The sequence below is a fragment of the Heterodontus francisci genome, chromosome 28 (assembly GCF_036365525.1).
Source record: "Heterodontus francisci isolate sHetFra1 chromosome 28, sHetFra1.hap1, whole genome shotgun sequence".
Taxonomy (NCBI): Eukaryota; Metazoa; Chordata; class Chondrichthyes; order Heterodontiformes; family Heterodontidae; genus Heterodontus; species Heterodontus francisci.
Window position 1 is genome coordinate 12,406,843 of NC_090398.1, and position 25,823 is coordinate 12,432,665.

The 25,823-nt window shown below is 46.7% G+C and overlaps 1 protein-coding gene across 1 annotated transcript in view; it reads right to left on the bottom strand.

Moving 5' to 3' along the window:
- LOC137385213 (equilibrative nucleobase transporter 1-like) overlaps nucleotides 1–25,823 on the bottom strand; it is a 123,164-nt gene that overhangs the window by 47,710 nt on the left and 49,631 nt on the right. The window contains exon 8 of the mRNA XM_068060202.1: nucleotides 11,024–11,143. Within this exon, the coding sequence (XP_067916303.1) occupies nucleotides 11,024–11,143 (120 nt within the window). The remainder of the gene's footprint in view (nucleotides 1–11,023; nucleotides 11,144–25,823) is intronic.

Consider the following 25,823-nt stretch of genomic DNA (forward strand, 5'->3'; position numbering starts at 1 on the left):
AATCCATAACCCATCACAGAGTCAGAGAGAGAAAGAGAGAGACTCCAGCAAATCAATCCATAACCCATCACAGAGAGAGAGAGAGAGACTCCAGCAAATCAATCCATAACCCATCACAGAGTCAGAGAGAGAAAGAGAGAGACTCCAGCAAATCAATCCATAACCCATCACAGAGAGAGAGAGAGAGACTCCAGCAAATCAATCCATAACCTATCACAGAGTCAGAGAGAGAGAGAGAGAGACTCCAGCAAATCAATCCATAACCTATCACAGAGTCAGAGAGAGAGAGAGAGAGACTCCAGCAAATCAATCCATAATCCATCACAGAGTCAGAGAGAGAGAGAGAGGCTCCAGCAAATCCATCCTTAACCCATCACAGAGAGAGAGAGAGAGAGAGAGAGAGACTCCAGCAAATCAATCCATAACCCATCACAGAGATAGAGAGCGAGAGAGAGAGAGACTCCAGCAAATCAATCCATAACCCATCACAGAGCCAGAGAGAGAGAGAGAGAGAGAGAGAGAGGATCCAGCAAATCAATCCATAACCTATCACAGAGTCAGAGAGAGAGAGAGAGAGGCTCCAGCAAATCAATCTATAACCCATCACAGAGAGAGAGAGAGAGAGAGAGACTCCAGCAAATCAATCCATAACCCATCACAGAGTCAGAGAGAGAGAGAGAGAGAGAGAGACTCCAGCAAATCAATCCATAACCTATCACAGAGTCAGAGAGAGAGAGAGAGAGACTCCAGCAATTCAATCCATAACCCATCACAGAGCCAGAGAGAGAGAGAGAGAGAGACTCCAGCAAATCAATCCATAACCCATCACAGAGTCAGAGAGAGAGAGAGAGAGAGAGAGAGACTCCAGCAAATCAATCCATAACCCATCACAGAGACAATGAGAGTGAGAGAGAGACTCCAGCAAATCAATCCATAACCCATCACAGAGTCAGAGAGAGAGAGAGAGAGAGAGAGAGACTCCAGCAAATCAATCCATAACCCATCACAGAGTCAGAGAGAGAGAGAGAGAGAGAGAGAGAGACTCCAGCAAATCAATCCATAACCCATCACAGAGACAATGAGAGTGAGAGAGAGGCTCCAGCAAATCAATCCATAACCCATCACAGAGTCAGAGAGAGAGAGAGAGAGAGAGAGAGAGAGAGAGACTCCAGCAAATCAATCCATAACCCATCACAGAGTCAGAGAGAGAGAGAGAGAAAGAGAGGCTCCAGCAAATCAATCTATAACCCATCACAGAGTCAGAGAGAGAGAGAGAGAGAGAGAGACTCCAGCAAATCAATCCATAACCCATCACAGAGTCAGAGAGAGAGAGAGAGAGAGAGAGAGACTCCAGCAAATCAATCCATAACCCATCACAGAGACAATGAGAGTGAGAGAGAGAGAGACTCCAGCATATCAATCCATAACCCATCACAGAGTCAGAGAGAGAGAGAGAGAGAGAGAGGCTCCAGCAAATCAATCCATAACCCATCACAGAGACAGAGAGAGAGAGAGAGAGAGAGAGTCTCCAGCAAATCAATCCATAACCCATCACAGAGTCAGAGAGAGAGAGAGAGAGGCTCCAGCAAATCAATCCATAACCCATCACAGAGTCAGAGAGAGAGAGAGAGAGAGAGAGAGGCTCCAGCAAATCAATCCATAACCCATCACAGAGACAGAGAGAGAGAGAGACTCCAGCAAATCAATCTATAACCCATCACAGAGTCAGAGAGAGAGAGAGAGAGACTCCAGCAAATCAATCCATAACCCATCACAGAGTCAGAGAGAGAGAGAGAGAGAGAGAGACTCCAGCAAATCAATCCATAACCTATCACAGAGACAATGAGAGTGAGAGAGAGAGAGACTCCAGCAAATCAATCCATAACCCATCACAGAGAGAGAGAGAGAGAGAGAGAGGCTCCAGCAAATCAATCTATAACCCATCACAGAGACAGAGAGAGTGAGAGAGAGAGACTCCAGCAAATCAATCCATAACCTATCACAGAGTCAGAGAGAGAGAAAGAGAGAGACTCCAGCAAATCAATCCATAACCCATCACAGAGTTAGAGAGAGAGAGAGAGAGAGAGACTCCAGCAAATCAATCCATAACCTATCACAGAGAGAGAGAGAGAGAGACTCCAGCAAATCAATCCATAACCCATCACAGAGTCAGAGAGAGAGAGAGAGAGACTCCAGCAAATCAATCCATAACCTATCACAGAGTCAGAGAGAGAGAGAGAGAGACTCCAGCAAATCAATCCATAACCCATCACAGAGAGAGAGAGAGAGAGAGAGAGAGAGAGAGAGGCTCCAGCAAATCAATCTATAACCCATCGCAGAGACAGAGAGAGTGAGAGAGAGATATACTCCAGCAAATCAATCCATAACCTATCACAGAGTCAGAGAGAGAGAGAGAGAGAGAGAGAGAGACTCCAGCAAATCAATCCATAACACATCACAGAGATAGAGACAGAGAGAGAGAGAGACTCCAGCAAATCAATCCATAACCCATCACAGAGAGAGAGAGAGAGAGAGAGAGAGAGAGAGAGACTCCAGCAAATTAATCCATAACCCATCACAGAGCCAGAGAGAGAGAGAGAGAGAGAGACTCCAGCAAATCAATCCATAACCCATCACAGAGAGAGAGAGAGAGAGAGAGAGAGAGAGACTCCAGCAAATCAATCCATAACCCATCACAGAGTCAGAGAGAGAGAGAGAGAGAGAGACTCCAGAAAATCAATCCATAACCCATCACAGATAGAGAGAGAGAGAGAGAGAGACTCCAGCAAATCAATCCATAACCTATCACAGAGTCAGAGAGAGAGAGAGAGAGAGACTCCAGCAAATCAATCCATAACCTATCACAGAGTCAGAGAGAGAGAGAGAGAGACTCCAGCAAATCAACCCATAACCCATCACAGAGACACAGAGAGAGAGAGAGAGAGAGAGAGAGAGAGAGACTCCAGCAAATCAATCCATAACCCATCACAGAGCCAGAGAGAGAGAGAGAGAGAGAGAGAGAGAGACTCCAGCAAATCAATCCATAACCCATCACAGAGAGAGAGAGAGAGAGAGAGAGACTCCAGCAAATCAATCTATAACCCATCACAGAGTCAGAGAGAGAGAGAGAGAGACTTCAGCAAATCAATCCATAACCCATCACAGAGTCAGAGAGAGAGAGAGAGAGAGACTCCAGCAAATCAATCCATAACCTATCACAGAGACAATGAGAGTGAGAGAGAGAGAGGCTCCAGCAAATCAATCCATAACCTATCACAGAGAGAGAGAGAGAGAGAGAGAGGCTCCAGCAAATCAATCTATAACCCATCACAGAGACAGAGAGAGTGAGAGAGAGAGACTCCAGCAAATCAATCCATAACCTATCACAGAGTCAGAGAGAGAGAGAGAGAGAGACTCCAGCAAATCAATCCATAACCCATCACAGAGAGAGAGAGAGAGAGAGACTCCAGCAAATCAATCCATAACCCATCACAGAGATAGAGAGAGAGAGAGAGAGAGAGAGACTCCAGCAAATCAATCCATAACCCATCACAGAGAGAGAGAGAGAGAGAGAGAGAGAGACTCCAGCAAATCAATCCATAACCTATCACAGAGTCAGAGAGAGAGAGAGAGAGACTCCAGCAAATCAATCCATAACCCATCACAGAGAGAGAGAGAGAGAGAGAGAGAGAGGCTCCAGCAAATCAATCTATAACCCATCACAGAGACAGAGAGAGTGAGAGAGAGACTCCAGCAAATCAATCCATAACCTATCACAGAGTCAGAGAGAGAGAGAGAGACTCCAGCAAATCAATCCATAACACATCACAGAGATAGAGACAGAGAGAGAGAGAGACTCCAGCAAATCAATCCATAACCCATCACAGAGAGAGAGAGAGAGAGAGAGAGAGAGACTCCAGCAAATTAATCCATAACCCATCACAGAGCCAGAGAGAGAGAGAGAGAGAGAGAGACTCCAGCAAATCAATCCATAACCCATCACAGAGAGAGAGAGAGAGAGAGAGAGAGACTCCAGCAAATCAATCCATAACCCATCACAGAGTCAGAGAGAGAGAGAGAGAGAGAGACTCCAGAAAATCAATGCATAACCCATCACAGATAGAGAGAGAGAGAGAGAGAGACTCCAGCAAATCAATCCATAACCTATCACAGAGTCAGAGAGAGAGAGAGAGAGACTCCAGCAAATCAATCCATAACCTATCACAGAGTCAGAGAGAGAGAGAGAGAGACTCCAGCAAATCAATCCATAACCCATCACAGAGAGAGAGAGAGAGAGAGAGAGACTCCAGCAAATCAATCCATAACCCATCACAGAGATAGAGAGAGAGAGAGAGACAGAGACTCCAGCAAATCAATCCATAACCCATCACAGAGAGAGAGAGAGAGAGAGAGAGAGAGAGGCTCCAGCAAATCAATCCATAACCCATCACAGAGTCAGAGAGAGAGAGAGAGAGAGAGAGAGAGAGGCTCCAGCAAATCAATCCATAACCCATCACAGAGTCAGAGAGAGAGAGAGAGAGATAGAGAGAGAGAGACTCCAGCAAATCAATCCATAACCCATCACAGAGTCAGAGAGAGAGAGAGAGAGAGGCTCCAGCAAATCAATCCATAACCCATCACAGAGTCAGAGAGAGAGAGAGAGAGAGGCTCCAGCAAATCAATCCATAACCCATCACAGAGTCAGAGAGAGAGAGAGAGAGAGGCTCCAGCAAATCAATCCATAACCCATCACAGAGTCAGAGAGAGAGAGAGAGAGAGACTCCAGCAAATCAATCCATAACCCATCACAGAGTCAGAGAGAGAGAGAGACTCCAGCAAATCAATCCATAACCCATCACAGATAGAGAGAGAGAGAGAGAGAGAGAGACTCCAGCAAATCAATCCATAACCCATCACAGAGTCAGAGAAAGAGAGAGAGAGAGAGAGAGAGACTCCAGCAAATCAATCCATAACCCATCACAGAGTCAGAGAGAGAGAGAGAGAGAGAGAGAGACTCCAGCAAATCAATCCATAACCGATCACAGATAGAGAGAGAGAGAGAGAGAGAGAGAGGCTCCAGCAAATCAATCCATAACCCATCACAGAGTCAGAGAGAGAGAGAGAGAGAGAGAGAGACTCCAGCAAATCAATCCATAACCCATCACAGAGTCAGAGAGAGAGAGAGAGAGAGAGAGAGACTCCAGCAAATCAATCCATAACCCATCACAGAGTCAGAGAGAGAGAGTGAGAGAGAGAGACTCCAGCAAATCAATCCATAACCTATCACAGAGTCAGAGAGAGAGAGAGAGAGAGACTCCAGCAAATCAATCCATAACCCATCACAGAGAGAGAGAGAGAGAGAGAGACTCCAGCAAATCAATCCATAACCCATCACAGAGATAGAGAGAGAGAGAGAGAGAGAGAGACTCCAGCAAATCAATCCATAACCCATCACAGAGAGAGAGAGAGAGAGAGAGAGAGAGAGAGACTCCAGCAAATCAATCCATAACCTATCACAGAGTCAGAGAGAGAGAGAGAGAGACTCCAGCAAATCAATCCATAACCCATCACAGAGAGAGGGAGAGAGAGAGAGAGACAGAGGCTCCAGCAAATCAATCTATAACCCATCACAGAGACAGAGAGAGTGAGAGAGAGACTCCAGCAAATCAATCCATAACCTATCACAGAGTCAGAGAGAGAGAGAGAGACTCCAGCAAATCAATCCATAACACATCACAGAGATAGAGACAGAGAGAGAGAGAGACTCCAGCAAATCAATCCATAACCCATCACAGAGAGAGAGAGAGAGAGAGAGAGACTCCAGCAAATTAATCCATAACCCATCACAGAGCCAGAGAGAGAGAGAGAGAGAGAGAGACTCCAGCAAATCAATCCATAACCCATCACAGAGAGAGAGAGAGAGAGAGAGAGAGACTCCAGCAAATCAATCCATAACCCATCACAGAGTCAGAGAGAGAGAGAGAGAGAGAGACTCCAGAAAATCAATCCATAACCCATCACAGATAGAGAGAGAGAGAGAGAGAGACTCCAGCAAATCAATCCATAACCTATCACAGAGTCAGAGAGAGAGAGAGAGAGAGAGACTCCAGCAAATCAATCCATAACCTATCACAGAGTCAGAGAGAGAGAGAGAGAGACTCCAGCAAATCAATCCATAACCCATCACAGAGAGAGAGAGAGAGAGAGAGACTCCAGCAAATCAATCCATAACCCATCACAGAGATAGAGAGAGAGAGAGAGACAGAGACTCCAGCAAATCAATCCATAACCCATCACAGAGAGAGAGAGAGAGAGAGAGAGAGGCTCCAGCAAATCAATCCATAACCCATCACAGAGTCAGAGAGAGAGAGAGAGAGAGAGAGAGAGAGGCTCCAGCAAATCAATCCATAACCCATCACAGAGTCAGAGAGAGAGAGAGAGAGATAGAGAGAGAGAGACTCCAGCAAATCAATCCATAACCCATCACAGAGTCAGAGAGAGAGAGAGAGAGAGAGAGAGACTCCAGCAAATCAATCCAAAACCCATCACAGAGTCAGAGAGAGAGAGAGAGAGGCTCCAGCAAATCAATCCATAACTCATCACAGAGTCAGAGAGAGAGAGAGACTCCAGCAAATCAATCCATAACCCATCACAGAGTCAGAGAGAGAGAGAGAGAGGCTCCAGAAAATCAATCCATAACCCAGCACAGAGTCAGAGAGAGAGAGAGAGAGAGAGAGAGAGACTCCAGCAAATCAATCCATAACCCATCACAGAGTCAGAGAGAGAGAGAGAGAGGCTCCAGCAAATCAATCCATAACTCATCACAGAGTCAGAGAGAGAGAGAGAGGCTCCAGCAAATCAATCCATAACCCAGCACAGAGTCAGAGAGAGAGAGAGAGAGAGGCTCCAGCAAATCAATCCATAACCCATCACAGAGTCAGAGAGAGAGAGAGAGAGAGGCTCCAGCAAATCAATCCATAACCCATCACAGAGTCAGAGAGAGAGAGAGAGAGAGGCTCCAGCAAATCAATCCATAACCCATCACAGAGTCAGAGAGAGAGAGAGAGAGAGAGGCTCCAGCAAATCAATCCATAACCCATCACAGAGTCAGAGAGAGAGAGAGAGAGAGACTCCAGCAAATCAATCCATAACCCATCACAGAGTCAGAGAGAGAGAGAGACTCCAGCAAATCAATCCATAACCCATCACAGATAGAGAGAGAGAGAGAGAGAGAGAGACTCCAGCAAATCAATCCATAACCCATCACAGAGTCAGAGAAAGAGAGAGAGAGAGAGAGAGAGACTCCAGCAAATCAATCCATAACCCATCACAGAGTCAGAGAGAGAGAGACTCCAGCAAATCAATCCATAACCGATCACAGATAGAGAGAGAGAGAGAGAGAGAGGCTCCAGCAAATCAATCCATAACCCATCACAGAGTCAGAGAGAGAGAGAGAGAGAGAGAGAGAGAGAGACTCCAGCAAATCAATCCATAACCCATCACAGAGTCAGAGAGAGAGAGAGAGAGAGAGAGACTCCAGCAAATCAATCCATAACCCATCACAGAGTCAGAGAGAGAGAGAGAGAGAGAGAGAGACTCCAGCAAATCAATCCATAACCCATCACAGAGTCAGAGAGAGAGAGAGAGAGAGAGAGACTCCAGCAAATCAATCCATAACCCATCACAGAGTCAGAGAGAGAGAGAGAGAGAGAGACTCCAGCAAATCAATCCATAACCCATCACAGAGTCAGAGAGAGAGAGAGAGAGAGAGAGACTCCAGCAAATCAATCCATGACCCATCACAGAGTCAGAGAGAGAGAGAGAGAGACTCCAGCAAATCAATCCATAACCCATCACAGAGTCAGAGAGAGAGAGAGAGAGAGAGAGACTCCAGCAAATCAATCCATGACCCATCACAGAGTCAGAGAGAGAGAGAGAGAGGCTCCAGCAAATCAATCCATGACCCATCACAGAGTCAGAGAGAGAGAGAGAGAGACTCCAGCAAATCAATCCATAACCCATCACAGAGTCAGAGAGAGAGAGAGAGAGACTCCAGCAAATCAATCCATGACCCATCACAGAGTCAGAGAGAGAGAGTGAGAGGCTCCAGCAAATCAATCCATAACCCATCACAGAGTCAGAGAGAGAGAGAGGCTCCAGCAAATCAATCCATAACCCATCACAGAGTCAGAGAGAGAGAGAGAGAGAGAGAGAGAGGCTCCAGCAAATCAATCCATAACACATCACAGAGATAGATAGATAGAGAGAGAGAGAGAGACTCCAGCAAATCAATCCATAACACATCACAGAGATAGATAGATAGAGAGAGAGTCTCCAGCAAATCAATCCATAACCCATCACAGAGTCAGAGAGAGAGAGAGAGAGAGGCTGCAGCAAATTAATCCATAACCCATCACAGAGTCAGAGAGAGAGAGAGAGAGAGAGAGAGACTCCAGCAAATCAATCCATAACCTATCACAGAGTCAGAGAGAGAGAGAGAGAGAGAGACTCCAGCAAATCAATCCATAACACATCACAGAGATAGAGAGAGAGAGAGAGAGAGAGAGAGAGAGAAAGAGAGACTCCAGCAAATCAATCCATAACCTATCACAGAGTCAGAGAGAGAGAGAGAGAGAGAGAGAGAGACTCCAGCAAATCAATCCATAACACATCACAGAGATAGAGAGAGAGAGAGAGAGAGAGAGAGAGAGACTCCAGCAAATCAATCCATAACACATCACAGAGATAGAGAGAGAGAGAGAGAGACTCCAGCAAATCAATCCATAACACATCACAGAGATAGAGAGAGAGAGAGAGAGAGAGAGAGAGACTCCAGCAAATCAATCCATAACACATCACAGAGATAGAGAGAGAGAGAGAGAGAGAGAGAGACTCCAGCAAATCAATCCATAACACATCACAGAGATAGATAGATAGAGAGAGAGAGAGAGAGAGAGAGAGACTCCAGCAAATCAATCCATAACCTATCACAGAGTCAGAGAGAGTGAGGCTGCAGCAAATTAATCCATAACCCATCACAGAGAGAGAGAGAGAGAGAGAGACTCCAGCAAATCAATCCATGACCCATCACAGAGTCAGAGAGAGAGAGAGAGAGAGAGAGAGACTCCAGCAAATCAATCCATAACCCATCACAGATAGAGAGAGAGAGAGAGAGAGAGAGACTCCAGCAAATCAATCCATAACCCATCACAGAGTCAGAGAGAGAGAGAGAGAGACTCCAGCAAATCAATCCATAACCCATCACAGAGTCAGAGAGAGAGAGAGATAGAGAGAGGCTCCAGCAAATCAATCCATGACCCATCACAGAGTCAGAGAGAGAGAGAGAGAGACTCCAGCAAATCAATCCATAACCCATCACAGAGTCAGAGAGAGAGAGAGAGAGAGAGAGACTCCAGCAAATCAATCCATGACCCATCACAGAGTCAGAGAGAGAGAGAGAGACTCCAGCAAATCAATCCATAACACATCACAGAGATAGATAGATAGAGAGAGAGAGAGAGAGAGAGAGAGAGACTCCAGCAAATCAATCCATAACCTATCACAGAGTCAGAGAGAGAGAGAGAGAGGCTGCAGCAAATTAATCCATAACCCATCACAGAGAGAGAGAGAGAGAGAGAGACTCCAGCAAATCAATCCATGACCCATCACAGAGTCAGAGAGAGAGAGAGAGAGAGAGAGACTCCAGCAAATCAATCCATAACCCATCACAGAGTCAGAGAGAGAGAGAGAGAGAGAGAGAGACTCCAGCAAATCAATCCATGACCCATCACAGAGTCAGAGAGAGAGAGAGAGAGAGAGAGACTCCAGCAAATCAATCCATAACCCATCACAGAGTCAGAGAGAGAGAGAGAGAGAGAGACTCCAGCAAATCAATCCATGACCCATCACAGAGTCAGAGAGAGAGAGAGAGAGAGAGACTCCAGCAAATCAATCCATGACCCATCACAGAGTCAGAGAGAGAGAGGCTCCAACAAATCAATCCACAAACTTTCAGAAAGAGAGAGAGAGGCTCCAGCAAATCAATCCAAAAGCTGCAAATCAATCCAAATCCTATCACATAGCGAGAGCGGCAGAGAGAGAGGCTCCAGGAAATCAATCCATAAACTTTCACAGAGAGGGAGACTTCAGCAAATCAATAAGGGTAGGCGGTGGCGTAGTGGTATTATCACTGAACTAGTCACCCAGAGACTCAGGGTATTTCTCTGGGGACATGGGTTCGAATCCCACCACAGCAGAAGTTGGAATTTGAATTTCATTAACCTGGAATTTAAAGCTAGTCCAATGATGGCCACGAAACCATTGTCGATTGTTGTAAAAATCCATCAGTTCACTAATGTCCTTTCGAGAAGGAAATCTGCTGTCCTTACCTGGTCTGGCCTACATGTGACTCCAGACCTACAGCAATGTGGTTGACTCTTAGATGCCCTCTGAAATGGCCGAGCAAGCCACTCGGTTGTACCTAACCGCTACAAAGTCAATAAAAAGGAATGAAACCAGACGGACCACCCGGCATCGACCTCGGCACCGGAAACGACAATGGCAAACCCAGCCCTGTCAACCCTGCAAAGTCCTCCTTACAAACATCTGGGGGCTTGTGCCAAAGTTGGGAGAGCTGTCCCACAGACTAATCAAGCAACAACCTGACATAGTCGTACTCACGGAATCATACCTAACAGACAATGTCCCAGACACTGCCATCACCATCCCCGGGTATGTCCTGTCCCACCGGCAGGACAGACCCACCAGAGGTGGTGGCACAGTGGTATAGAGTAGGGAGGGAGTTGCCCTGGGAGTCCTCAACATAGACTCAGCAAATCAATCCAAAACCTATCACGGAGACAGAGAAAAAGAGAGAGAGAGAGGCTCAGCAAATCAATCCATAAACTTGCAGAGCGAGAGAGCGAGAGAGAGAGGCTCCAGCAATTCAATCCGTAACCCATCACAGTGAGAGAGAGAGAGAGAGACAGAGGTCTCCCTAACTGAGTTTTCACAGCTGAATTACCTGAGGCAGTGTTTGCCTGTTTGGTTCTGCATTTGTGTCGGTCCATGATCAGCCCACTCCAGGGAGCACAGAGAACAGCACACAACTGTGTGAAGGCGAACGCATTTAACAACGTGCCGACTGAGAGAGAGGTAGAGAAAGAGAGTATGAGAAAGACAGGAAGACAGAGAGAGAAATAGCGACAAAGAGACACAGGGTGATCGAGCAAGAGAGTGCGACTGAAAGCCTGAAGGACCAGAGGCCCCAGAGAGAGGGAGAGTTTGAGAGATGGAGATGAGGGAGGAATAGAGAGACAGAGAGAAATAAAGAGCAAGAGAGTAAATAGTTAGAGTCAAACAACATGTTGTTACTTTTTTGTGAACTTATTCTGTAAATCTTTTCCTGATGTACAGATTGGGATACGAGATGGTGTGGATTGGGTACAGGCCTCAGTGTAGATTGTGTTAAGACTGAGGCAGGCGGAGTGCACTGTTTATTCGAGGTCCACATCTCCACAGGTCACAACCAATATTTAAATTTTATTCCCATTTACCGATACAGTCAATCATAGACTCTGTTTTTATCCCAGAATAAAACACACCAACCAGGAGGCTGTGGCGTAGTGGTATTATCACTAGTCTTGTAACCCAGAGACCCAGGGTATTACACAGGAGACATGGCTTTGAATCCCACCACCGCAGAAAGTGAAATTTGAATTCAATTAATAAATCTGGAAATAAAAAGCTAGTGTAATGGTGACCATGAGACCATTGTCAATTGTGGCAAAAACCCATCTGGTTCACTAATGTCATTTAGGGAAGGAAATCTGCTGTCCTTACGTGGTCTGGCCTACATGTGACTCCAGACCCACAGCAATGTGGTTGACTCTTAAATGCCCTCTGAACTAGCCGAGCTAGCCACTCAGTTGTATTTAACCATTACAAAGTCGATATGGAAAGAAACTGGCATTGACCTACCACTGGAAATGACAATGGCAAACCCAGCCCTATCAACCCTGCAAAGACCTCCTTATTGACATCGGGAGTCTTCCACAGATTAGTCAAGCAACAGCCTGACAGTCATACTCACGGAATCATACCTTACAGACAATCTCCCAGACACCTCCATCACCATCCCCGCATATGTCCTGTCCCAGCAGCAGGGCAGAGACGGCAGCACAGTGGTATACAGTGAGGAGGGAGTTACCCTGGGAGTCCTCATCATCGGCTCCAGACCTCATGAATTCTCATGGCATCAGGTCAAACATGGGCAAGGAAACCTCCTGCTGATGACCACCTACTGCCCTCCCTCAGCTGATGAATCAGTGCTTCTCCATGTTGAACACCACTTGGAGGAAGCACTGAGGGTGGCAAGGGCACAGAATTTACTCTGGGTGGGGGACTTCAATGTCCATCACCAAGAGTGGCTTGGTAGCATCAATACTGACTGAGCTGGCCGAGTCCTAAAGGATATAGCTGCTAATCTGGGTCTGGATACTACAAAGGATATGGGCCCTGACAATATTCCGGCAATAGTACTGAAGACCTGTGCTCCAGAACTTGCCACGCCCCTAGCCAAGTTGTTCCAGTGCAGCAACAACAGTGGCATCTGCCCAGAAAGGTGGAAAATTGCCCAGGTATGTCCTGTACACAAAAAGCAGGACAAATCCAACCCAGCCAATGACCGCCCCATCAGTCTGCTCCCGATTCTCAGTAAAGAATCGTCGACAGTGCCATCAAGCAGCACTTGCTCAGCAATAACCTGTTCAGTGACACTCAGTTTGGGTTACAGCAGGGCCACTCAGCTCCTGACCTCATCACAGCCTTGGTTCAAACCTGGACAAAAGAGCTGAACTCAAGAGGTGAGGTGAGAGTGACTGCCTTTGACATCAAGGCAGCATTTGACTGAGTATGGCATCAAGGAGCCCTAGCAAAACTAGAGTCAATGGGAATCAGGGGGAAAACTCTCCACTGGTTGGAGTTGTACCGATCACAAAGGAAGATGTTTGTGGTTAATGAAGGTCAATCATCTCAGCTCCAGGACATTACTGCAGGGGTTCCTCTGGGTAGTGTCCTAGGCCCAACCATCTTCAGTTGCTTCATCAATGACCTTCCTTCAATCCTAAGGTCAGAAGTGGGAATGTTTGCTGATGATTGCACAATGTTCAGCACCATTTGCAACTCCTCAGAAAGTGAAGCAGTCCATGTAGAAATGCAGCAAGACCTGGACAATATACAGGCTTGGGCTGGTGGTTGGCAAGTAACATTCGTGCCTCACAAGTGCCAGGCAGTGACCATCTCCAACAAGGGAGAATCTAAACATCTCCCCTTGACATTCAATGGCATAATGATCGCTGAATTCCCCACTATCAACATCCTGGGGGTTACCATTGACTGGAAACTGAACTGGAGTAGTCATATAAATACCGTGGCTACAAGAGCAGATCAGAGGCTAGGAAATCTGCGGTGAGTAACTCACCTCCTGACTCCCCAAAGCCTGTCCACCATCTACAAGGCACAAGTCAGGAGTGCGATGGAATACTCTCCACTTGCCTGGATGAGTGCAGCTCCAACAAGACTCAAGGAGCTCGACACCATCCAGGACAAAACAGCCCACTTGATTGGCACCCCTTTCACAAACATTCGCTCCATCCAGCACCAATGTACAGTGGCAGCAGTGTGTACCATCTACAAGATGCACTGCAGCAATGCACCAAGACTCCTTTGACAGCACCTTCCAAACCCGCAACCTCTACCACCATGAAGGACAAGGGCAGCAGATGCATGGGAACACCACCACCTGCAAGTTCCCCTCCAAGCCACACACCATCCTGACTTGGAATTATATCGTGGTTCCTTCACTGTCACTGGGTCAAAATCCTGGAATTCCCTCCTGAACAGCACTGTGGGTGTACCTACACCACATGGAATGCAGTGGTTCAAGAAGGCAGCTCTCCGCCAACTTCGCAAGGGCAATTAGGGATGGGCAACAAATGCGGGCCTGACCAGTGATGCCCACATCCCATGAACAAATAAAAAAAAAGCTCCTTTAAGAAACAACATTATCAGTTTAATATAAAACAAATATTAACCAGTAATGAAGTGAAGCATAAGCACCCAGATTGAAAATATTAAAGTTAATTTTTACCTTAGCCTCTCACACTCACACTCACAAACATTGGTTAACTGAAAAAATAAAGGATTCTTTTGTTTTTAGAGCTCTATTACAGACAGAAAAAAACACTGGGCCTAATACTTGCTCATTCTTGAAGAAACAGCGGATGAGATATGTTGTTTTACAAAAGTGGCCTCCAAGGACACATTGACGGGTCACAGATTGTTTAGAACATTTCTTTTCAGGTGACATTGAGAATTAATTTAGCAGGCACCTTTCTTCAAAGACAGGAGACGAGATGAGTTGACGCAGTGGATTTTTCAGGGTTTTTCAGACTGGAAAGCTGAGCTGGCTTGTGGGCTTCTCTCCTCCCTTGGGAATTCTCTTCTCTCCTTGAATGTTCTCTTCTCTCCTTGGATGTTCTTTTCTCTCCTTGGAAGTTCTCTCCCTTTTTATACTATTCAACCCCAACTCAAAACAATTCAAAAGCGAAACTGACAACAGGAGGTCAACCTTGTGACCTCCATCAATCTTGACCTGTCACTTCTTCATAAAGAACTTCTCCAGGTGTTCAAAGTTCTCTGTTGTTTATTGAGCTGGAAGTCAGGTGGTTTCTGGACAGGCTTGTTGTTGTTGCTGGAAGTCAGGTGCTTTGCCAGAAAGGCTTGTTTTCATCAAGGCCTCTCAGTGTCCCTTTTAAAAAACATTTCCAGGGATTGTTTTTCAAAGTCAAGTGGCCTTTAAATGATACTCTTTGAAAAACCCAAAGGTTAACATTTCTTCAATCTTTCAAAAATGAATCCTCAAAAAATATATTTAATAAAAAATAGAGGCACTTTTGCAACAATTGGGATACGACTCCTGGTGTGGATTTGGAATGGGTCTCAATGTGTGGATTGGGATGCACGTCCTGGTGTGGATTGGGATTTGAGTCCTGGTGTGGATTGGGATATGGTCTCAGTGGGGATTGGGATACAGGTCACGGTGCGGATTGGGGTAAGGGTGCTGTTGTAGTTTGGGATACAAGCCTTGGCATGGATTGGGATACGGGTCTTGGTGTGGATTGGGATATGGGTCCCTTTGAGGATTGGGATACAGGTCTCATGGATTGGGAAGCGAGTCTCGGTGTACAGGTCAAAGTGTGGATTGGGGTACGAAGCTATTTGCAGATTGTTATATGGGTCTCAGCGCAGATTGGGATACAGGTATCAGTGTGGATTAGGATACAAGTCTCAGTGTGGAATGGGATACAGGTATCAGTGTGGATTAGGATACAGGTCTCAGTGTGGAATGGGATACAGGTATCAGTGTGGATTAGGATACAGGTCTCAGTGTGGAATGGGATACAGGTATCAGTGTGGAATGGGATACAGGTATCAGTGTGGAATGGGATACAGGTATCAGTGTGGATTAGGATACAGGTCTCAGTGTGGATTGGGATACAGGTCTCAATGTGGATTGGGATACGGGTCTCAGTGTAGATTGGGATACAGGTCTCAATGTGGATTGGGATACAGGTATCAGTGTGGATTAGGATACAGGTCTCAGTGTGGAATGGGATACATGTCTCAGTGTGGATTGGGATACAGGTCTCAATGTGGATTGGGATACAGGTCTCAGTGTGGATTGGGACACAGGTCTCATTGTGGATTAGGATACAGGTCTCAGTGTGGATTGGGATACAGGTCTCAGTGTGGAATGGGATACAGGTCTCAGTGTGGATTGGGATACAGGTCTCAATGTGGATTGGGATACGGGTCTCAGTGTGGATTAGGATACAGGTCTCAGTGTGGAATGGGATACAGGTCTCAGTGTGGATTGGGATACAGGTCTCATTGTGGATTGGGATACAGGTCTCAGTGTGGATTGGGATACAGGTCTCAGTGTGGAATGGGATACAATCTCAGTGTGGATTGGGATACAGGTCTCAGTGTGGAATGGGATACAGGTATCAGTGTGGATTAGGATACAGGTCTCAGTGTGGAATGGGATACATGTCTCAGTGTGGATTGGGATACAGGTCTCAATGTGGATTGGGATACAGGTCTCAGTGTGGATTGGGATACAGGTCTCATTGTGGATTAGGATACAGGTCTCAGTGAGGATTGGGATACAGGTCTCAGTGTGGAATGGGATACAGGTCTCAGTGTGGATTGGGATACAGGTCTCAGGGTGGATTGGGATACAGGTCTCAGTGTGGAATGGGATACAGGTCTCAGTGTGGATTGGGATACAGGTCTCAGTGTGGAATGGGATACAGGACTCAGTGTGGATTAGGATACAGGTCTCAGTGTGGAATGGGATACATGTCTCAGTGTGGATTGGGATACAGGTCTCAATGTGGATTGGGATACAGGTCTCAGTGTGGATTGGGATACAGGTCTCATTGTGGATTAGGATACAGGTCTCAGTGTGGATTGGGATACAGGTCTCAGTGTGGAATGGGATACAGGGCTCAGTGTGGATTGGGATACAGGTCTCAATGTGGATTGGGATACGGGTCTCAGTGTGGATTAGGATACAGGTCTCAGTGTGGAATGGGATACAGGTCTCAGTGTGGATTGGGATACAGGTCTCATTGTGGATTGGGATACAGGTCTCAGTGTGGAATGGGATACAGGTCTCAGGGTGGATTGGGATACAGGTCTCAGTGTGGAATGGGATACAGGTCTCAGGGTGGATTCAGATACAGGTCTCAGTGTGGATTGGGATACAGGTCTCATTGTGGATTAGGATACAGGTCTCAGTGTGGAATGGGATACAGGTCTCAGTGTGGATTGGGATACAGGTCTCAGTGTGGATTAGGATACAGGTCTCAGTGTGGATTGGGATACAGGTCTCAATGTGGATTGGGATACAGGTCTCAGTGTGGATTGGGAGAAAGGTCTCAGTGTGGATTGGGATACAGGTCTCAATGTGGATTTGGATACAGGTCTCAGTGTGGATTAGGATATAGGTCTCAGTGTGGATTAGGATACAGGTCTCAGTGTGGATTGGGATACAGGTGTCAGTGTGGAATGGGATACAGGTCTCAGTGTGGATTAGGATACAGGTCTCAGTGTGGAATGGGATACATGTCTCAGTGTGGATTGGGATACAGGTCTCAATGTGGATTGGGATACAGGTCTCAGTGTGGATTGGGATACAGGTCTCATTGTGGATTAGGATACAGGTCTCAGTGTGGATTGGGATACAGGTCTCAGTGTGGAATGGGATACAGGTCTCAGTGTGGATTGGGATACAGGTCTCAGGGTGGATTGGGCTACAGGTCTCAGTGTGGAATGGGATACAGGTCTCAGTGTGGATTGGGATACAGGTCTCAGTGTGGAATGGGATACAGGTCTCAGTGTGGATTAGGATACAGGTCTCAGTGTGGAATGGGATACATGTCTCAGTGTGGATTGGGATACAGGTCTCAATGTGGATTGGGATACAGGTCTCAGTGTGGATTGGGATACAGGTCTCATTGTGGATTAGGATACAGGTCTCAGTGTGGATTGGGATACAGGTCTCAGTGTGGAATGGGATACAGGGCTCAGTGTGGATTGGGATACAGGTCTCAATGTGGATTGGGATACGGGTCTCAGTGTGGATTAGGATACAGGTCTCAGTGTGGAATGGGATACAGGTCTCAGTGTGGATTGGGATACAGGTCTCATTGTGGATTGGGATACAGGTCTCAGTGTGGAATGGGATACAGGTCTCAGGGTGGATTGGGATACAGGTCTCAGTGTGGAATGGGATACAGGTCTCAGGGTGGATTCGGATACAGGTCTCAGTGTGGATTGGGATACAGGTCTCATTGTGGATTAGGATACAGGTCTCAGTGTGGAATGGGATACAGGTCTCAGTGTGGATTGGGATACAGGTCTCAGTGTGGATTAGGATACAGGTCTCAGTGTGGATTGGGATACAGGTCTCAATGTGGATTGGGATACAGGTCTCAGTGTGGATTGGGAGAAAGGTCTCAGTGTGGATTGGGATACAGGTCTCAATGTGGATTTGGATACAGGTCTCAGTGTGGATTAGGATATAGGTCTCAGTGTGGATTAGGATACAGGTCTCAGTGTGGATTGGGATACAGGTGTCAGTGTGGAATGGGATACAGGTCTCAGTGTGGATTAGGATACAGGTCTCAGTGTGGATTAGGATATAGGTCTCATTGTGGATTGGGATACAGGTCTCAGTGTGGAATGGGATACAGGTCTCATTGTGGATTGGGATACAGGTCTCAGTGTGGAATGGCATACAGGTCTCAGTGTGGATTAGGATACAGGTCTCGGTGTGGAATGGGATACAGGTCTCAATGTGGATTGGGATACAGGTCTCAGTGTGGAATGGGATACAGGTCTCATTGTGGATTGGGATACAGGTCTCAGTGTGGAATGGGATACAGGTCTCAGTGTGGATTAGGATACAGGTCTCAGTGTGGAATGGGATACAGGTCTCAATGTGGATTGGGATACAGGTCTCAGTGTGGATTGGGATACAGGTCTCAATGTGGATTGGGATACAGGTCTCAGTGTGGAATGGGATACAGGTCTCAGTGTGGATTAGGATACAGGTCTCAGTGTGGAATGGGATACAGGTCTCAGTGTGGATTGGGATACAGGTCTCAGTGTGGAATGGGATACAGGTCTCAGTGTGGAATGGGATACAGGTCTCAGTGTGGATTGGGATACAGGTCTCAGTGTGGAATGGGATACAGGTCTCAGTGTGGATTGGGATACAGGTCTCAGTGTGGAATGGGATACAGGTCTCAGTGTGGATTGGGATACAGGTCTCAGTGTGGATTGGGATACAGGTCTCAATGTGGATTGGGATACAGGTCTCAGTGTGGATTGGGATACAGGTCTCAGTGTGGATTGGGATAAAGGTCTCAATGTGGATTGGGATACAGGTCTCAGTGTGGATTGGGATAAAGGTCTCAATGTGGATTTGGATACAGGTCTCAGTGTGGATTGGGATAAAGGTCTCAATGTGGATTGGGATACAGGTCTCAGTGTGGATTGGGATACAGGTCTCATTGTGGATTAGGATACAGGTCTCACTGTGGATTGGGATACAGGTCTCAGTGTGGAATGGGATACAGGTCTCAGTATGGATTGGGATACGGGTCTCAGTGTGAAATGGGATACAGGTCTCATTGTGGATTAGGATACAGGTCTCAGTGTGGAATGGGATACAGGTCTCAGTGTGGATTGGGATACAGGTCTCAGTGTGGATTAGGATACAGGTCTCAGTGTGGAATGGGATACAGGTCTCATTGTGGATTAGGATACAGGTCTCAGTGTGGATTAGGATACAGGTCTCATTGTGGATTAGGAATCAGGTCTCAGTGTGGAATGGGATACAGGTCTCATTGTGGATTAGGATACAGGTCTCAGTGTGGAATGGGATACAGGTCTCAGTGTGGAATGGGATTCAGGTCTCAGTGTGGATTAGGATACAGGTCTCAGTGTGGAATGGGATACAGGTCTCATTGTGGATTAGGATACAGGTCTCATTGTGGATTAGGATACATGTCTCAGTGTGGAATGGGATACAGGTCTCATTGAGGATTGGGATACAGGTCTCAGTGTGGATTAGGATACAGGTCTCAGTGTGGAATGGGATACAGGTCTCATTGTGGATTAGGATACAGGTCTCAGTGTGGATTAGGATACAGGTCTCATTGTGGATTAGGATACAGGTCTCAGTGTGGATTAGGATACAGGTCTCAGTGTGGAATGGGATACAGGTCTCAGTGTGGATTAGGATACAGGTCTCAGTGTGGATTAGGATACAGGTCTCAGTGTGGATTAGGATACAGGTCTCATTGTGGATTAGGATACAGGTCTCAGTGTGGATTAGGATACAGGTCTCAGTGTGGAATGGGATACAGGTCTCAGTGTGGAATGGGATACAGGTCTCATTGTGCATTAGGATACAGGTCTCAGTGTGGATTAGGATACAGGTCTCATTGTGGATTAGGATACAGGTCTCAGTGTGGATTAGGATACAGGTCTCAGTGTGGATTGGGATACAGGTCTCAGTGTGGATTGGGATACAGGTCTCAGGGTGGATTGGGATACAGGTCTCAGAGTGGATTGGGATACAGGTCTCAGTGTGGATTGGGATACAGGTCTCAGTGTGGATTGGGATACAGGTCTCAGTGTGGAATGGGATACAGGTCTCAGTGTGGATTGGGATACAGGTCTCAATGTGGATTGGGATACGGGTCTCAGTGTGGATTAGGATACAGGTCTCAGTGTGGAATGGGATACAGGTCTCAGTGTGGATTGGGATACAGGTCTCATTGTGGTTTGGGATACAGGTCTCAGTGTGGAATGGGATACAGGTCTCAGGGTGGATTGGGATACAGGTCTCAGTGTGGAATGGGATACAGGTCTCAGGGTAGATTGGGATACAGGTCTCAGTGTGGATTGGGATACAGGTCTCATTGTGGATTAGGATACAGGTCTCAGTGTGGAATGGGATACAGGTCTCAGTGTGGATTGGGATACAGGTCTCAGTGTGGATTAGGATACAGGTCTCAGTGTGGATTGGGATACAGGTCTCAATGTGGATTGGGATACAGGTCTCAGTGTGGATTGGGATAAAGGTCTCAGTGTGGATTGGGATACAGGTCTCAATGTGGATTAGGATACAGGTCTCAGTGTGGATTAGGATATAGGTCTCAGTGTGGATTAGGATACAGGTCTCAGTGTGGATTGGGATACAGGTGTCAGTGTGGAATGGGATACAGGTCTCAGTGTGGATTAGGATACAGGTCTCAGTGTGGATTAGGATATAGGTCTCATTGTGGATTGGGATACAGGTCTCAGTGTGGATTGGGATACAGGTCTCAGTGTGGATTTGGATACAGGTCTCAGTGTGGAATGGGATACAGGTCTCAGTGTGGATTGGGATACAGGTCTCAGTGTGGATTAGGATACAGGTCTCAGTGTGGATTGGGATACAGGTCTCAATGTGGATTGGGATACAGGTCTCAGTGTGGATTGGGAGAAAGGTCTCAGTGTGGATTGGGATACAGGTCTCAATGTGGATTAGGATACAGGTCTCAGTGTGGATTAGGATATAGGTCTCAGTGTGGATTAGGATACAGGTCTCAGTGTGGATTGGGATACAGGTGTCAGTGTGGAATGGGATACAGGTCTCAGTGTGGATTAGGATACAGGTCTCAGTGTGGATTAGGATATAGGTCTCATTGTGGATTGGGATACAGGTCTCAGTGTGGAATGGGATACAGGTCTCATTGTGGATTGGGATACAGGTCTCAGTGTGGAATGGCATACAGGTCTCAGTGTGGATTAGGATACAGGTCTCAGTGTGGAATGGGATACAGGTCTCAGTGTGGATTGGGATACAGGTCTCAATGTGGATTGGGATACAGGTCTCAGTGTGGATTGGGATACAGGTCTCAGTGTGGATTGGGATAAAGGTCTCAATGTGGATTGGGATACAGGTCTCAGTGTGGATTGGGATAAAGGTCTCAATGTGGATTGGGATGCAGGTCTCAGGGTGGATTGGGATAAAGGTCTCAATGTGGATTGGGATACAGGTCTCAGTGTGGATTGGGATACAGGTCTCATTGTGGATTAGGATACAGGTCTCACTGTGGATTGGGATACAGGTCTCAGTGTGGAATGGGATACAGGTCTCAGTATGGATTGGGATACGGGTCTCAGTGTGAAATGGGATACAGGTCTCATTGTGGATTAGGATGCAGGTCTCAGTGTGGAATGGGATACAGGTCTCAGTGTGGATTGGGATACAGGTCTCAGTGTGGATTAGGATACAGGTCTCAGTGTGGAATGGGATACAGGTCTCATTGTGGATTAGGATACAGGTCTCAGTGTGGATTAGGATACAGGTCTCATTGTGGATTAGGAATCAGGTCTCAGTGTGGAATGGGATACAGGTCTCATTGTGGATTAGGATACAGGTCTCAGTGTGGAATGGGATACAGGTCTCAGTGTGGAATGGGATTCAGGTCTCAGTGTGGATTAGGATACAGGTCTCAGTGTGGAATAGGATACAGGTCTCATTGTGGATTAGGATACAGGTCTCATTGTGGATTAGGATACATGTCTCAGTGTGGAATGGGATACAGGTCTCATTGTGGATTGGGATACAGGTCTCAGTGTGGATTAGGATACAGGTCTCAGTGTGGAATGGGATACAGGTCTCATTGTGGATTAGGATACAGGTCTCAGTGTGGATTAGGATACAGGTCTCATTGTGGATTAGGATACAGGTCTCAGTGTGGATTAGGATACAGGTCTCAGTGTGGAATGGGATACAGGTCTCAGTGTGGATTAGGATACAGGTCTCAGTGTGGATTAGGATACAGGTCTCAGTGTGGATTAGGATACAGGTCTCATTGTGGATTAGGATACAGGTCTCAGTGTGGATTAGGATACAGGTCTCAGTGTGGAATGGGATACAGGTCTCAGTGTGGAATGGGATACAGGTCTCATTGTGCATTAGGATACAGGTCTCAGTGTGGATTAGGATACAGGTCTCATTGTGGATTAGGATACAGGTCTCAGTGTGGAATGGGATACAGGTCTCAGTGTGGATTGGGATACAGGTCTCAGTGTGGATTAGGATACAGGTCTCAGTGTGGATTGGGATACAGGTCTCAATGTGGATTGGGATACAGGTCTCAGTGTGGATTGGGAGAAAGGTCTCAGTGTGGATTGGGATACAGGTCTCAATGTGGATTTGGATACAGGTCTCAGTGTGGATTAGGATATAGGTCTCAGTGTGGATTAGGATACAGGTCTCAGTGTGGATTGGGATACAGGTGTCAGTGTGGAATGGGATACAGGTCTCAGTGTGGATTAGGATACAGGTCTCAGTGTGGATTAGGATATAGGTCTCATTGTGGATTGGGATACAGGTCTCAGTGTGGAATGGGATACAGGTCTCATTGTGGATTGGGATACAGGTCTCAGTGTGGAATGGCATACAGGTCTCAGTGTGGATTAGGATACAGGTCTCGGTGTGGAATGGGATACAGGTCTCAATGTGGATTGGGATACAGGTCTCAGTGTGGAATGGGATACAGGTCTCATTGTGGATTGGGATACAGGTCTCAGTGTGGAATGGGATACAGGTCTCAGTGTGGATTAGGATACAGGTCTCAGTGTGGAATGGGATACAGGTCTCAATGTGGATTGGGATACAGGTCTCAGTGTGGATTGGGATACAGGTCTCAATGTGGATTGGGATACAGGTCTCAGTGTGGAATGGGATACAGGTCTCAGTGTGGATTAGGATACAGGTCTCAGTGTGGAATGGGATACAGGTCTCAGTGTGGATTGGGATACAGGTCTCAGTGTGGAATGGGATACAGGTCTCAGTGTGGAATGGGATACAGGTCTCAGTGTGGATTGGGATACAGGTCTCAGTGTGGAATGGGATACAGGTCTCAGTGTGGATTGGGATACAGGTCTCAGTGTGGAATGGGATACAGGTCTCAGTGTGGATTGGGATACAGGTCTCAGTGTGGATTGGGATACAGGTCTCAATGTGGATTGGGATACAGGTCTCAGTGTGGATTGGGATACAGGTCTCAGTGTGGATTGGGATAAAGGTCTCAATGTGGATTGGGATACAGGTCTCAGTGTGGATTGGGATAAAGGTCTCAATGTGGATTTGGATACAGGTCTCAGTGTGGATTGGGATAAAGGTCTCAATGTGGATTGGGATACAGGTCTCAGTGTGGATTGGGATACAGGTCTCATTGTGGATTAGGATACAGGTCTCACTGTGGATTGGGATACAGGTCTCAGTGTGGAATGGGATACAGGTCTCAGTATGGATTGGGATACGGGTCTCAGTGTGAAATGGGATACAGGTCTCATTGTGGATTAGGATACAGGTCTCAGTGTGGAATGGGATACAGGTCTCAGTGTGGATTGGGATACAGGTCTCAGTGTGGATTAGGATACAGGTCTCAGTGTGGAATGGGATACAGGTCTCATTGTGGATTAGGATACAGGTCTCAGTGTGGATTAGGATACAGGTCTCATTGTGGATTAGGAATCAGGTCTCAGTGTGGAATGGGATACAGGTCTCATTGTGGATTAGGATACAGGTCTCAGTGTGGAATGGGATACAGGTCTCAGTGTGGAATGGGATTCAGGTCTCAGTGTGGATTAGGATACAGGTCTCAGTGTGGAATGGGATACAGGTCTCATTGTGGATTAGGATACAGGTCTCATTGTGGATTAGGATACATGTCTCAGTGTGGAATGGGATACAGGTCTCATTGAGGATTGGGATACAGGTCTCAGTGTGGATTAGGATACAGGTCTCAGTGTGGAATGGGATACAGGTCTCATTGTGGATTAGGATACAGGTCTCAGTGTGGATTAGGATACAGGTCTCATTGTGGATTAGGATACAGGTCTCAGTGTGGATTAGGATACAGGTCTCAGTGTGGAATGGGATACAGGTCTCAGTGTGGATTAGGATACAGGTCTCAGTGTGGATTAGGATACAGGTCTCAGTGTGGATTAGGATACAGGTCTCATTGTGGATTAGGATACAGGTCTCAGTGTGGATTAGGATACAGGTCTCAGTGTGGAATGGGATACAGGTCTCAGTGTGGAATGGGATACAGGTCTCATTGTGCATTAGGATACAGGTCTCAGTGTGGATTAGGATACAGGTCTCATTGTGGATTAGGATACAGGTCTCAGTGTGGATTAGGATACAGGTCTCAGTGTGGATTGGGATACAGGTCTCAGTGTGGATTGGGATACAGGTCTCAGGGTGGATTGGGATACAGGTCTCAGAGTGGATTGGGATACAGGTCTCAGTGTGGATTGGGATACAGGTCTCAGTGTGGATTGGGATACAGGTCTCAGTGTGGAATGGGATACAGGTCTCAGTGTGGATTGGGATACAGGTCTCAATGTGGATTGGGATACGGGTCTCAGTGTGGATTAGGATACAGGTCTCAGTGTGGAATGGGATACAGGTCTCAGTGTGGATTGGGATACAGGTCTCATTGTGGTTTGGGATACAGGTCTCAGTGTGGAATGGGATACAGGTCTCAGGGTGGATTGGGATACAGGTCTCAGTGTGGAATGGGATACAGGTCTCAGGGTAGATTGGGATACAGGTCTCAGTGTGGATTGGGATACAGGTCTCATTGTGGATTAGGATACAGGTCTCAGTGTGGAATGGGATACAGGTCTCAGTGTGGATTGGGATACAGGTCTCAGTGTGGATTAGGATACAGGTCTCAGTGTGGATTGGGATACAGGTCTCAATGTGGATTGGGATACAGGTCTCAGTGTGGATTGGGATAAAGGTCTCAGTGTGGATTGGGATACAGGTCTCAATGTGGATTTGGATACAGGTCTCAGTGTGGATTAGGATATAGGTCTCAGTGTGGATTAGGATACAGGTCTCAGTGTGGATTGGGATACAGGTGTCAGTGTGGAATGGGATACAGGTCTCAGTGTGGATTAGGATACAGGTCTCAGTGTGGATTAGGATATAGGTCTCATTGTGGATTGGGATACAGGTCTCAGTGTGGATTGGGATACAGGTCTCAGTGTGGATTTGGATACAGGTCTCAGTGTGGAATGGGATACAGGTCTCAGTGTGGATTGGGATACAGGTCTCAGTGTGGATTAGGATACAGGTCTCAGTGTGGATTGGGATACAGGTCTCAATGTGGATT